This window comes from Lepeophtheirus salmonis, chromosome 13, assembly GCF_016086655.4.
Source record: "Lepeophtheirus salmonis chromosome 13, UVic_Lsal_1.4, whole genome shotgun sequence".
Lineage (NCBI taxonomy): Eukaryota > Metazoa > Arthropoda > Copepoda > Siphonostomatoida > Caligidae > Lepeophtheirus > Lepeophtheirus salmonis.
The window spans coordinates 38,950,693-38,964,709 of record NC_052143.2 but is presented as its reverse complement, the minus strand read 5'-3'; the positions used below and the strand labels follow the sequence as shown (position 1 = coordinate 38,964,709).

The window sequence follows — 14,017 nt, the reverse complement described above, 5'->3', positions numbered from 1 at the left end:
TAAGGTTTAAGTCCTTCTAATTTTTAGCCCCATTTTGACATCCAATAGTTTTTCTTAATATGAATGAAAAAAAGGGTTTCCATTGTATTAAAACTTGGTTGATTAGGCCCCCAAAATGGACGTCATCTAAATTCTGACTTCAAGTGAAAACGTTTTATTGGCGAATTCACGAAATATGTGGAAAGGGTTTGTGAGTGTCTTATAGGATAGATAGGCCTAATTTGATTTACTAAATCTTTCAATTATCCATATTAAATGCTCAATATTCCCATTCTAAATTATATTCCTGATTAGAGTACATACTTTGACTCCCAACAATTAATTAATTAAGATCAATGTTGACTCCCTTTTGACAAAGTGTATGTAGTAGATCTGTCTATGTTCTTAAACTAATTTTTTATTTACAATTTATAAATAAGCTCCTTATCAGACATTGGTATCAAATAATAGCATAATCTTTTTGTCTAATTAGACAATACTTTATCAACCCTCTTCGCTAAAAAGAGGTTTGATTTGATTATTTTCTTCATTGTGCTGAAGGAGGAAGCTTTCTATTATAATAAACCTCCACAATATATATTTGATAAATTGCCAAAATTATGAGAAATTTGGATTTCTGCTTCTTCACTGATATTACTGCTAACATATTATACAAACATATCCCTGGTTTTGAAGTATGTGCTGTGTCTTAGATTCTATTTCGTCATTTTATATAAAAATCAATCCATAAACACTTATGAACATAATATTATCTTTTAATTCATAATGAAAATGGGTAGAGAAAAAACTTCAAGAGAACATGCTCATTTATCTCCTATGGAACTCTCTCAATTAACCGAAAAACATACAAAACTCAGGACTCAGAAGGTGAAACTACACTCTCTTCAAAATGAGCTCAAAAACATTGAAGAAGCGTCGGGCAGGCCTAAGAACCCCATGAGCATTGTAAGTGTTTTTTATCAAGTTCAGGGAGTACTGTGAATGATGGGATTCAGAAATGGAATGGACTTAGCCAGGAAAGACTCTCAGAGTACTATTTTGAGGCTTCCATAATAAATTCACAGAGGGAAATAGATGTTACGAGATGGAGAAGTAATACTCACAGGAACAACAGAGAGGTCCTGGATATAATCTCGAAGCTTCGTTTTGAAATCAAATATCTAGAGTCGGAAGTTAAGAAATTGAAGGGCGATATCAGGAAATTTGAAAAATCTATTATTCCTTCAAACGACTTGTAGACTAAGTTAATAAAGAATCCATGCAATCAAATGATAGCTGCAGCGGAATTAAAGGTATGTAACGTTCACAAATAGTATTACGTATATGTTATAAGTGGCTCTTAAATGATAATTAATGACCTAACTTGGGAATTTAATTTTTAAGTAATATTTTCTCTATCTTTCTTTCTGATGAAATGAATGAATCGATCAATAAAACAAGCGAAGTACATAATATATGTATTTCCATCGATTTATTTTAAGCGTATACATGAACTTGTTTATCTTCAGAATGAATATATATTTTTGGTGATTTTTATAATTTATAAACAGTCTTTAAGTTTTGATTAAATAATAGTAATAATAATATAACCTCTTTCAGTTTTTATTGTCAAACATCTCGATGACGTTGTTAGAAACTAGCGCGCCCGCTGCGTTAAGAGCGGACATTTGATCCACAGCTACGGTTTTGAGTCCCATTGTCGTCGTTTTTTGCCTAAGTGATGCTGCTACCGCTGCTGTTGAAAGTAAAGGATTGGGATTTCCTTCCCTAGAAGCAGCCATAGCAGTCACCAGGGGCAGGGGTTTTAATGGAATTGAAGCTATATCAGATAACTTTGACTTGTATGGATCCCATTCCTCTTCTCGACAATGAGGAGGAGTTACGGGTCGAAAATGAACACCTGATTCTATAAAGTCACTGGGGTTACTATTATCTGACCAAAAACCTCTGTCTTCTTCATCAAAGAAATCAGAGTATGCCCTGTCGATGATCATTCTCCCTCCACGACCGATTCGCCTACGGGAAAGTCCTAGTAGTCGTGGCTTAGGCGTGGATAAGGAGCACAGAGAGAATCGGTATTTAGCCTCATGTTCCCAAGGCCATAAGTACGACGACGGTTCAGTAGGGGCATAGTATTTGCATCCTCTTTTTCTTTTGAAGGCAAAGGGGCCTTCCATTTCATCTTCTTCTGTTTCAGATGCGTCATCATCAGAAGTCACTGATGTACCAAATTCAGGTCCATTACTCTTACTCGTACCCAAAGAAGAGGGAAGATATCCAGTGGTTGAGGATGTGGAATTGAGGCGAGAGACTGTAAATTTGCTTTTCTTTTTACGATATGGACGTTTCTTATTATTTGAGGATGAAGCATTTGAAAGAGAATCAGCTGAGTCTATGAGGCTGGAAGATGAAGAAGCTGCGAGGGGGTTCCAACTATTTTCATTCGTTGCTTGAAAGGGGTTATGGTGGTTAGTTGTTGGCTGAAGGATGTTACGTATTCCAGCAGTGGCCCTGTGACCTGCAATGATCTCCCCGAATAGTTTCCCATCATAATCGCCTGCCTGAACACGTTTCTCAAATATATCAGATCCGAATTCTAAACATTGCTTTTTAATTTTTTCTCTTCTTCGTACCATTTCAAGTAATGTGACAGCACGATTCAGGTCCCTTCTGAGTTTGAGCATTTTTTCATAGGAGGATTCATCGTTTTTACGATTTTTACGCGTCTGCATTTTCTCTGTTCTTCTTCTAAAACAAATATAAGGATTGTTATGGTTAGAGGATTGTGGAGGCCCACTGGAAGATGAAGTTTGATTTGTTGAGGAACCCGCATTACCAGAAGAATTAGATGAACCCCCTGAAGTTGTACACATTAGTTCAGCTGACTTAATGGCTGGCATTAAAGGGATTTTAAGTCTAAGTCTTTTATCAACCCAATAGTCATACACTGAATAAATAAGATCATCATCTTGAGACAATAAGAGTTTGGCATCACGAGAGCTCACTATTTGAACTCCGGAGTTTTTCTCTAACCGATCAATCATGTCTTCAAACTGCAATTCTGTTACCTCATCAAATTTCTTTTTAAGTACATCATTAAAGAACATTTCGTCTTCAGAGTCCATATCATAATCTGGAAGATCATGATCATTTGCAAATGGCTGAACATGGATATATTGCCGACCCACTTTAAACTCTCCTTTGTAAAGTTCCTAAAGAGTTAAAAATATTAAGTAAGGCAATATATTTTTGTAAACGAGTATAACACATATCATCACATGACACATACTAATCCTTAACCTAAACTTTAATTTTGTTGTATGAATGCAAATCAAGTATCAACAGGTTTAAATAATTAATTAGCTAGTTTCAATTGAATATATGTATGTAATATACAGATTATTAAAGTTTAAATTGATTATTTTATGTGCCTTTGAATAATTTTGATTGTATGCTAGATTTGTATAAGTTTTGACAAATGGTTTGTACTTTCTGTACATACATAGATTCATGTATTCAAATCAAATTAGACCTTTGAAAAGGCGAGCTCTTTAAGATGTAAGTAAAAATGTGTAGCATATTTGAAAGGTGACAAGTGTCGAGGAGAGTATCAACATTAGGCATGATTGAAATACATGTTTGCTTCATGTCATTTCCTTTAAATGCATTTGCAATTGGTTATCAGAGTGGAATGGGATTAAGAAATAATCGTGAAATAAAGGCCCAAAGTGAGATAAATTGCTTTGTTTTTTTTATTGATCTCTTGCAAGAGTGGTGAGAGGAGGAAGAGGAGGAAGAGAAGGAGGAAGAAGAGAAGGAAGGATAATAAAAGAAGAGGAATCTCAAGGAGAGGATTACATTGTAAATAGCATCCATGTCCGTTTGGAAGACTTCAGGGGTGGGTATGACGAGATCTGACGTGACGTTTGCGGAGGATTTCAGGATATCCTGGAGATGCTTCTCAGATTCCTCTTCCTTTTCCATCCCCGTGGGCAGGGCCGGGACTGCACGGTTGATGGCTGCTAACTCCGGAAGCTCCTCCCGGTCGTATATTGCCATTGGCTTCGAGGCGTCCAATGCCCGAGCCCGGAAACTCAATTTCGAGGTCATCCTGGAGTTATTTTCGCATCCAAAAGTTTCGGCTTTTTTATTATTTTTCCTTTTTTCTCTTTTCCTTCTATTCAATAATATCAACAGCAGCACAAAGCGCCTTCAACGCTAATAAAAATTCTCTTTGAGTCGCCATTTTGAATAGGGATAGATCCATACCTGACTTTTAACTCGAGCTGCATTCCTTCCCTTTTTCTTAGTTTCTAAATCATACTTTGTTTATTTAGTAGAACATCAATCTGAAAAAGAATAAGCCTAAAAAAATCTCATTTCATTAAGTTTGTTATTAAATGCTCTTATATATTATTCCCTTAAAACCAAAAATACCACCAATCTCATATTCCTCACCCCCATTCATACCCGGCCATATTACATATCATGAAGATGTCCTTATTTCACAAATGAAATTTACCTGACCGTTTATGTGATTAATGGCCAATGGGATATCTGAGTGCAACTTAATATTTGAGAAGATATTACTCAAAACTATACTCGTCTATGAAGGAATTCAAATTGTTGGTAATTTTAAATTAAATTGTTTGATATTTGAAAATATATGCGTGTCATACATTTAAACCTCGAAATCAATTAAATATACAACTATTCCACTTAATATTAATAGCGATGATTTAAGAGTGATTATAAATACTTCGAACTTAAATCCTGGATTTGAGTTTGGACTCTATTACTACAACACCAAAGAGCTGCTTCTCTCTTTCATGACGTCAATATTATTTAAATAACCAATCAAAATGGTAGTTATGTTATTAGTCTAAACGTTCAACAAATGAAATTCATGCTGTCTATCAATGTTTACACATGACGTCATATTTTCATCAATAATATGTATCATACAATTTTCTGCGGTTTGTCTGGAGCATATCGTCATTTTTAATTATCTAAAACATTGACTTAGAATGCCGCTTCCTCCAGCATTGGCTGCGCGTTTGGCCAAACGTGGAATAATAGCCAAGGATAGGAGGAAGGAGAATGATGAGGAGGAAGTCATTGCTGAGAGCTACGACAATGAGGATGAACCAGAAGTAACAAAGAAGAGCATCACGGATAAGACAAAATTTATGGGATATCCTGGTTGCCCAAATAAAGTGAATCCTTACCACATGTGTTCTCTGTTTTGTCTTTCTCGTTGGGGAAAAGGGAAATTGAAGCCAGATGATCGGGACTACAAGGTTCTGTCCCTTCATTCCCTTGACTTTTGTTAATTTACTAATTACTTATATCTTGTTTCTACTGACGGATGGATTCATAGGCCAAATACGAAGCTATGATGAAAAAAATTCATTTGCCTGAGCACTGGAAGGAAAAGTATGATCCTGGATGTGGGAGACACTATTTTTGGTGTACACGCACGGACAAAGTCTCTTGGCTCCCTCCTACCCATCCAAAATGCCGCCCTGTTGAAGCTGCTAGTGTCTTAAGGCAAATTTTATTCCCCTCAGTTTTTTATTATCTTTAATACAAATTTCATCTATTTGTTTTTATAGGGAGATATTTGGAGAGAGAGAAGTTGAAGAGGAGGAATCTGATAAATCTGAAAATGGAGACAAGGATGATATGGATTTGGAGTCAGATGTGAGTTTTCATCTTTATATATTACCTTTTCTTTTTTGGCCGGATATGTCCTCTTTTACTATCCACTCCGTGTACTCGTTTATAAATATATTCTGTTTTAATGCACATATTGAAATTATACTCATAATAACTTCTGCTGCCTAGGAAGTTATTTCAGCAGGAAACCTTTCTAGAACCATTTTAATTTCTTTCTTCACATTTTCTTTTATTACATTGCAACTTGTCTTTAATTAGTCATAAAATAGCAAATATTTTTTTTTGTCAGATGAAACATTAAAAAAAAAAAAAAGAAAGAAGAAGGTTCCGTTTCGTCTTGTAATCGTTGTTCATAAACCATTCATTGATGAATACATCTCGTCGAGTCATAGCTGACAAAATTATTAATGATCTAGAGATGGGTTTTGAATTATAACAAAAACAAGCTGCACCTTTTAGTTTAAGAGCATTGATTTAATGAGTCAAAAGTTATTCCAATTTAAGAAAAAAAAATGAATAAGAAGAATTATGTCTTTAAAAAAATTCAATTCAATTCCCGTCTAAATGGGCCCCTCAAATCTCTCTTTGACTGCGTCTTGCTTAATCAAAAATTGGGGCTAGTCCTCCTTTTTATATATATATCAAAATAGGGTCACTTTCTGTAAAAAGAGGATATTTAAGTATAAAAACGATATTTAACCTTATTTTAGTCTGAGGATGAAGAATTAGAGGCACGTAGACGTCGTGATAAGGATAGGCGTAAAAAGGACTATGATAGATATCGAGGGAGCAGCTACAAGGATAACGATCCAATGGATCCATCTACATATTCAGATACTCCAAAGTAATAAACTTCCACTTTTTACATTTTCAAAATAATAATTTTTGTTATTTTTATAGGGGTAGTTGGTCATCGGGCCTAGACGAGGTACGGGAATATACCAAACGTTCCAAATCCTAAGTTATTTCATCAACTCACAATCTTATTCCTTCAGAATGTAAATACAAAGACTCATATTTTTTCGTTTATGAAATTTGTAGAACGAATTTATACATTTTTATTAATGCCTTCAAATGTTTGTATTTGATTATGAAATAAACTACTTTAGTGGACTCTTTCATACTATGCCTTAATGTTTCAACGCAATTTATTTCATGTCTATTATGGTAATAAGGAGAAACAAGTGTGTTTCTTTTTTATAAAAAGTTTCGGTGCTATTTGCTTGATTTTTACATGAATTTCTGATTTATTACATAGAAGTAGTTAATAACTGAAAAATAGAAGTTCAATCTCATCTTTTAAATTTGTATCTCATTCATGGGACATTATTCATACAACATAGTCTGAGGTTCCATAATTATTGGTTGCTGACTTGAAGGCTAACTTTGATTTTTTAGAGTATCAACAAAAGATAAATAATGTAAATGAAAAAAATGAATATTCTAAATATTTACTCACATGTCAGAATTCGTACTTACCAAAGCACCAATAAACCAAGTGGCTAAACGAAGACTATGTGATCAATTTTTGCCAAAATATTTTGGTATAGAGATAACTTTTTTGTCCGCTAGAGGTATACTTGAAATTACTCTATACTGATCAATTACTGTACAACTCTTACATTGAGTATATTCTTGGTCGTATCTTGGATAGCTCTTTTTCGACGTACGTAAGATCAACTTTTTCTTCGCAACGCTCCTAGCGGACAAAAAGAGTGTTGATTATAGGTGATCTTGTTTCAGTTTTGCTCAACCAAACATGCACTTTATTTTATTTTAAAGATTCAGCTCTCATCCTCCATAAGTGGAGTTTGAAATTCAGAGGAGGGGAGCGGGGACCTGGCAAACATGAATCATATTCATTTGTGTACTTTTTTTTTAGTGTTGTGTTTAAATACTGGTAATGAATTCCTAAAATATTTTCTTATGTGCCATCAAAAGTCATTACTCTCCATACCGTCAAATTCCGGTGAAAAGGAAGCTAGTCAAATTAAAAAAAAATATCTTATTTCAATTATAAATTATAATTGCCAATTATGGTCTACATGAAAAAAATATATTTCTTTTGTAATTTTTTGGAATTTGTTAGTAATTTTTGGACTTTATTATGTAGTCTATTTTGTATGTTAAAACTCATGAAGTAATTATGGACAGCATATAAATTATGGATTTTCTATTTATTCAGCAATTTATATTATTATATTATTAATTTTTTTTATTACAACAAATTTTATTCTATAAACTTTTATTAGTATTTAACATACAAAGGGGCATATACTCGTACATACTTAGTTTTTAAATCTTTGAATACCAAGTGAATTAATTTATGAAAGGAGACTGTTGAAAGTTATTACTCAATTTTGATCTTGAGTGATGTGCAACAATTACATTTTTGTGTCTTTTCTATTGATCATATATTTTCTGAGATTCCTTTGTTGTTGATGCTACATATCTTTGAACGTTTTGAGAATGACACGGAATATCTGGTAGAGTTAAATCTTCACCTTGAGCACATTTTGATAATTCATTATTTGTTATATGAGGTTCAGCTTTGTAATTTTCAGGAATTGTATTCAAGTTAATTAAATATAGGTTGGACGTAAATTTAGAAATTCTTTTGGAGAAAAAAATTGTCTCACTCAACCTTTTTTGTCTTCTTTTACAATCTTCTAAGATGATGTCAACTGCTTTTTTTCGTGTGTTAAAGTTTGAATCGAACAAGGCACATAAAAAGATATTTTCTGGATGTGCAAAGAAGGAATTTGTCTTAAATGAAGCCGATATTACATTTCTTTCTTCGGAGTTGAGATACTGGTTTGCTTGATTTATTGAAAATAAAAAGTTTTCGATCCGTGTTCGGTGTAAGGGAATCTTTTATATGAAGGACTGTAGGACCATAGGCATTTAAAATGATTGTAACAAGTCTTTTAAGCTTCATATTGATTTTTGAATGAATATGTAATCTTGAAAGGGTAGAAGCAGTTGTCATCCATCTTACATTCCGCACTGTTCTATGATGTTTTTCAAGAAAAAGTTCAGGTGGCCCCTTTTATACAATCTGAAAAATCTGGACAAAGTACCTCTGATCTCCACTCAAACTTTTGTATAAATATTAAACTACGTCTGGTACACTTCTTTTGATAGCTTCAAATATTATAGTGTTCGTTTTACATGAAAAGTTTGAAATTTGAAAGCATATCTTACCTGTATAAGATTTTGGCCCTGTTGTTTTCGTTTCATAGTATTCAAATATTTGTTCAAAAGTCAGTTCAGGCATGTGAAGTAAACCAATAATCAATTGTAACGGTGTTTCCAATTTTTATTTAATTTGTATTTCTATTAACCTTGACCAACACCAAAATTTGTGATCTAATAAAATATGATATTTCAATAAAACAACACAACTTTCATAAACATTAAGAGAATTGAATGAAATTTTCAAGAATTACAGAATACAGTATTGTGCAAAAGATGATACTTTTAAATACTTGCAATTGAATTGTATAATATAAAATTCGAGTATATGAATATCTTCCTACGCTCTTCAGACAATAAATAATAATTATTTAAAAAAAAAAAAGAGGTTAAAAATTAAGATAAAGTACTTTTATAGTGTGCATTAATAAAGGTTGAAGGTAATAATGTCGGGTTAAAATTTATGTTAAGCCAGGTTTTCCCAAACTTTACACTAATACTAATACGTTTTTAGCTGAGACCCCATTATACGAAACATGTGTACTATGTATGTGTAGACTGAAAACAATCCTCAATTCTCCATCTTCCTGCTCCCCCTCCCCCCCATTAGCTTCCCCTTACGGCCCACACTTTGAATACTATTGCATTAAGCAACCTTAGTTATCGGAGCCCCTGCTGGAACTTGGGGTACGACGCACTCTGCGTGTAAGGTAGCTGCGGACCTGTTTGTATCTAATATGATTTCCTGGGCCCGAATTTTCTAGTGACGTCCATTTGTTTTAAGTGCCTGTATAAAATAGAACCAAGACCGTTAAAGCTGAACCAAGACCGAAACCGTTGAAATGAAAGAACTGATACCGGGACCGATATCACCACTGAACATGACCTTGGTTATGTCATATTTAGGATTATATCATGTCGTTATATTTATTGTATAACACAACTTTTCCTCGAAAAAGAAACAGAAAAAGGCCCGAAATCATCTGGTAGTTAGCTAAATAAGTCAATCATACCAACCGCTATTTATATCTTATAATATCTCGCAGACTATCACTCTCATATTTTTTATTCCCCATTTTTAAAATAAATTACATATTATTAAAATATACATTGTATTTTATTCGATACTTTATTATAATATTGCTTAGTAATATTTGATTACGAGAGTAGTTATGATTAGTTATTATATTATTTCTTTGAAAAAATAGCCAAAATTTCTTTATAGAAATATCAAAATGGCCAATATATATATTATATAAACCACAAAGAATCAACAAGAAATTGTATTCCTGCTCTTTTGGAAACGGATCATGAGTATAGAATAACTTATTACTTTGTGTATTTATGAAAAATAATAAATTATGAAAAAGCCATGACGTATTAATTGAGAAGAGGGAATCTACAGCTGACAACGAAATACATAGGGAATTTTTGTGTTAGTGAGGTGCTATGATATATTATTGTTTTTTAAATTAAATTTTTTGCTCTTTTTTTAACCGTTTTTCGCGTAAAAGTTTTTTATCCTTTCAAAAATCCCTCTGGCCTATCTTTGGTGTAAATGGATTTAAAAATGCATAATAAAATATATTTACAATATTTTCCCACCAGTATTTTCACTATTTTAAATGTAAAAGGCTCTTTATATGTAGCAGTAATTCAATTTCTCCCTTCAAAATCATATACAAAGTACCTGATATTAACAAGGGTCTTAATTCAGTACTATCAATTCTCACCCTCGTCTTTTCCTTTACAAACCTACACACGAACAAAAGCAGAAATATGATTTAGGTTTGATTTGAAGTTTTTATACTTTATGTACTTGGATTTGGAGAAAGGCAGTGTTTCACTTTATCCGTTGTGATTTCTTTTGCTATCTTTAATTTAAAAAGTTCAATAGTGAATTAAGATATGAAAACGTAAGATTTAAAATTTAATGAATTTTACCAAAAAAAAAAAAAAAAAAAGATAATAATAATTACCCATAAGTTAGTAATCAAAAACAGTAAATGGCCACCTATTTTAAGGGTGTCACCACAATAATTTTTCATATTTAGAATTGTTACAAAATAAGAACCCTGTTTTAAAGGTAAGCTGCACTAAGCGGTCATATGTATCCTTTGCCTGCCCACTTAATACAGGTTTGACAACCAACCTACAATTTTGTTACTTCTCCTGAGGGAAAAGTAAATTTTTTTCAAAGAAGCAGGTTTTTTAACTAGGAAAAAAACCCCAAAAAAACAATTATTATTTTTTATGATTTAATTAGATGTATTCTTAGGGTCGGTTTAAGGTGAGGGTCACCTCTTTACTAAAGATCCCGTTTGCTAGATATATTATTTATCTTAACACATATTTATCTTTAAGCCAAGCCCTGTGTAGCACAAATACCGTACATTTAACATATTATTTTTTTGTATTTTTTCCTTAAAACAAAAACTCCTGAATCCTTATGTATGTAGTTATGAATTTTTCTATGGATGATTTTGTAATGAGGAGGAGGGTAAAAAAAAGAAACGATATGTTTATCTCATTTCCTATTCTTATGGAGCCTATAGTCTATGTCACAAGTCTTGGTCACATTTACATTTTTTAAAAGGAGATACCTGGATGAATTCGAACGACGGGTGACAACGAACACTCTATTTATTCAAAAATCACCTTGTCTGACCCAGTTCATCCTTACATATAGTATTGTCATTTAGTGTTGTGTCGGTCTAGTCCAGTCCCTCTTGTTGGTTGGTTCCCTCATGACGTCATTGAGGGTGTTTTTCCCTGTTTATAAATAGTATAGTTAGAGCGGAGTATTTTGTATTGAAAATAATAGCGCGAGGAGTAGGGGAGATTGATACAAATAGTACACCTGAATTAAGATCAGTTGCCTTTTAGATGATTTTGGGACGAGAAAATAAATTAATGGGAAGAGCTTCAACATTTAAAATGACATTAGTAAAGGGAAAATATTGTAATTATATTTGAAATAATATATATTTATTTTCTTATGCATTTTTATAACAATTTACTACAAAGATAAGCGAGAATGGTTAGTTCAGAGGGAGAAGTTAACAACATGACGACCTATTAAACAATGAACAAAAAAAAGAAAAAGAAAAAAAAGAACACACGCAACAACCGTTTTTCCTCTTCTATTTTTTAAAGGTAGGTTTTTTAATTACAAACTACTCAACTCTAAGTCTAGTATAAGTCCTTATATCCATACGGATAAAGAAAAGTTTATCCGTATGTATGTGTCTATGGACTACGTAAAATCGTTTTTGAAATAAATACTTTCACAAATAAATAAATATAAAATCGAGCGTGGGTGTCATATTAAAAATAAAAGTATATGTATAGAGTCGTATAAAAACTGCTACATAAACAAGAATGAAATCTTGTAGGAGTTTAGATTTACTCATATTTGATACAGCTCTATACTGTATAAAATACGAATTGAGGACTCATTTTGAACAACGACAAAGCTCATATTAAAAAATAGAGAAGTACATTATATAAAATGTAAATTAAGGGATGTGACTTTATAAGAGGTCGAGCAACGAGCATGTGTAGCTAAAGCTCCATCATGACGTGCTCCCTGGCTCATAAGTCATCAGTAGTGTTGTGTCGGTCCTTATCTATTCGGTATAGTTCAGTCCAGTCTTAGGACCGGTCCTTAGAATTTTTCATAAAAATATCAATGGATTATTAAGCCCAATTAAGATATATGAAATATGGATTAAGATTATTGACCATATCTGGCAAAAAATATTATATTTTTTATTATAGTATAAACATATTATTTTATTGTTACTTAGTTATATAATTGATTATATTGTATAACGGAATAATTAAAAAAGAGGAAAAACACCTTGATTGACGTCACGAGGGATCGATTTTACCTTCTTTAAGGGCTGACAAGTGGGACTGGATGGGACCGGACTGGACTGCGGTCCTAAATAAGGACCCACAGAACACACACATCACGTCGTATTACAATTTATTTCTCAAGTTTTTATGATTATTCTTTCATTATTGAGGAGAGAACATCTAAGCATTGAGTAACTAATTTTGATGGAGAGTTCATCTACCCCTAATAACTCAGAGAAATGCTGGATACTCTTACTATTAGTAATCAAATAAATAACTCTAGAATTTTTAAGACAGTATTTAATGTATATATATAGATGTATATAAAATACAGTGAACGCCACTGGACTCAACACTACTGTCATGAGTGATGCAAATTCCTTTCATTTTTTAGCTCACCTGTTTTTTATAGTTGCCAACCTGAAGAGTGAATTTTCTTTTTTATAAGCTGCACTGTGAGTTGCACTTCTGGAAAAACTTGTGAGTAGCATTGAGGATTTCTTAGCGAGTTATCTTCTACAGATATTATTAATGCAACGTTTGTCTGTTCGACGTCCCCTAATCACTTCAAGCAATGCATGACACTGCCGCTACCAAATAGATAAATTTGGAAGCGAAAAAGCGTTTAAAGAAGAGAGGAAGAAGTCTGAAATGAATCAATTAATAACTGCAATTCCTAGCAAATACTAAAGCATTTTATGTTAGTATAAAATTAGAATGACAGGGATGGGAATCATTATTATGAAGTATTGCAACTTATCATTTTTTTCATGATATTGTTCGCGCACGTAAAATAATCCAGTGTCACTGCCTTTGTAGCACACTAGTTGAGAACCATTGGTGTAGGGGATACCGTTGTGATATAGAAGCAAATTATTGGTCACTGCTTACATAAGTTTTTTATTATGCAGAGATGTAGCTCGTAATCCAATAGTTTACTGTATCTCTGATAACAAGTGACGTATCCATAACGAAAGTCTCTTTTGTTATCCATCCCTAGACTAAGCAGCATAACAAACATAAATTAAAGTTTGCGTCAAAGTCCCTTAGCTATGGAATGGAAATGATATGATGGTACGGATGAGTATGTAGTATTATATATATCTGCAAACGCTGAAAAACATTTGTGTATGTATTACTAAGAATATACATATACAGTCAAACCTGATCTAACGGTCACCTGTTTTGAGTGTGTCACTCCACTAAGGAATTTCATAACATAAAACTATAAACTCAATTTGTTCCAAAGTTATGGCCGATCTTGTATTTTTTACCTTTTTGC

The 14,017-nt window shown here is 32.8% G+C and overlaps 2 protein-coding genes and 1 long non-coding RNA gene across 3 annotated transcripts; 1 reads left to right on the top strand and 2 right to left on the bottom strand.

Moving 5' to 3' along the window:
* Window positions 1-1,445: 1,445 nt before the first annotated feature.
* Window positions 1,446-4,219, bottom strand: E(Pc) (Enhancer of Polycomb). Its single transcript, XM_040722799.2, has 2 exons — window positions 3,859-4,219; window positions 1,446-3,212 (listed from the first exon to the last, which is right to left on the bottom strand). The coding sequence occupies exons 1-2, from the start codon at window positions 4,108-4,110 to the stop codon at window positions 1,596-1,598; spliced, it is 1,869 nt and encodes a 622-aa protein (XP_040578733.1). The 5' UTR covers window positions 4,111-4,219; the 3' UTR covers window positions 1,446-1,595.
* A 25-nt stretch (window positions 4,220-4,244) lies between these two features.
* Window positions 4,245-6,805, top strand: PQBP1 (poly-glutamine tract binding protein 1). Its single transcript, XM_040722801.2, has 5 exons — window positions 4,245-5,300; window positions 5,381-5,550; window positions 5,616-5,703; window positions 6,390-6,523; window positions 6,580-6,805. The coding sequence occupies exons 1-5, from the start codon at window positions 5,028-5,030 to the stop codon at window positions 6,638-6,640; spliced, it is 726 nt and encodes a 241-aa protein (XP_040578735.1). The 5' UTR covers window positions 4,245-5,027; the 3' UTR covers window positions 6,641-6,805.
* A 1,032-nt stretch (window positions 6,806-7,837) lies between these two features.
* On the bottom strand, window positions 7,838-13,321 carry LOC121128603 (uncharacterized). Its single transcript, XR_005868209.2, has 3 exons — window positions 13,135-13,321; window positions 8,884-9,048; window positions 7,838-8,823 (listed from the first exon to the last, which is right to left on the bottom strand). It is a non-coding gene; the product is annotated as an uncharacterized lncRNA (long non-coding RNA).
* Between the last annotated feature and the right edge of the window lie 696 nt (window positions 13,322-14,017).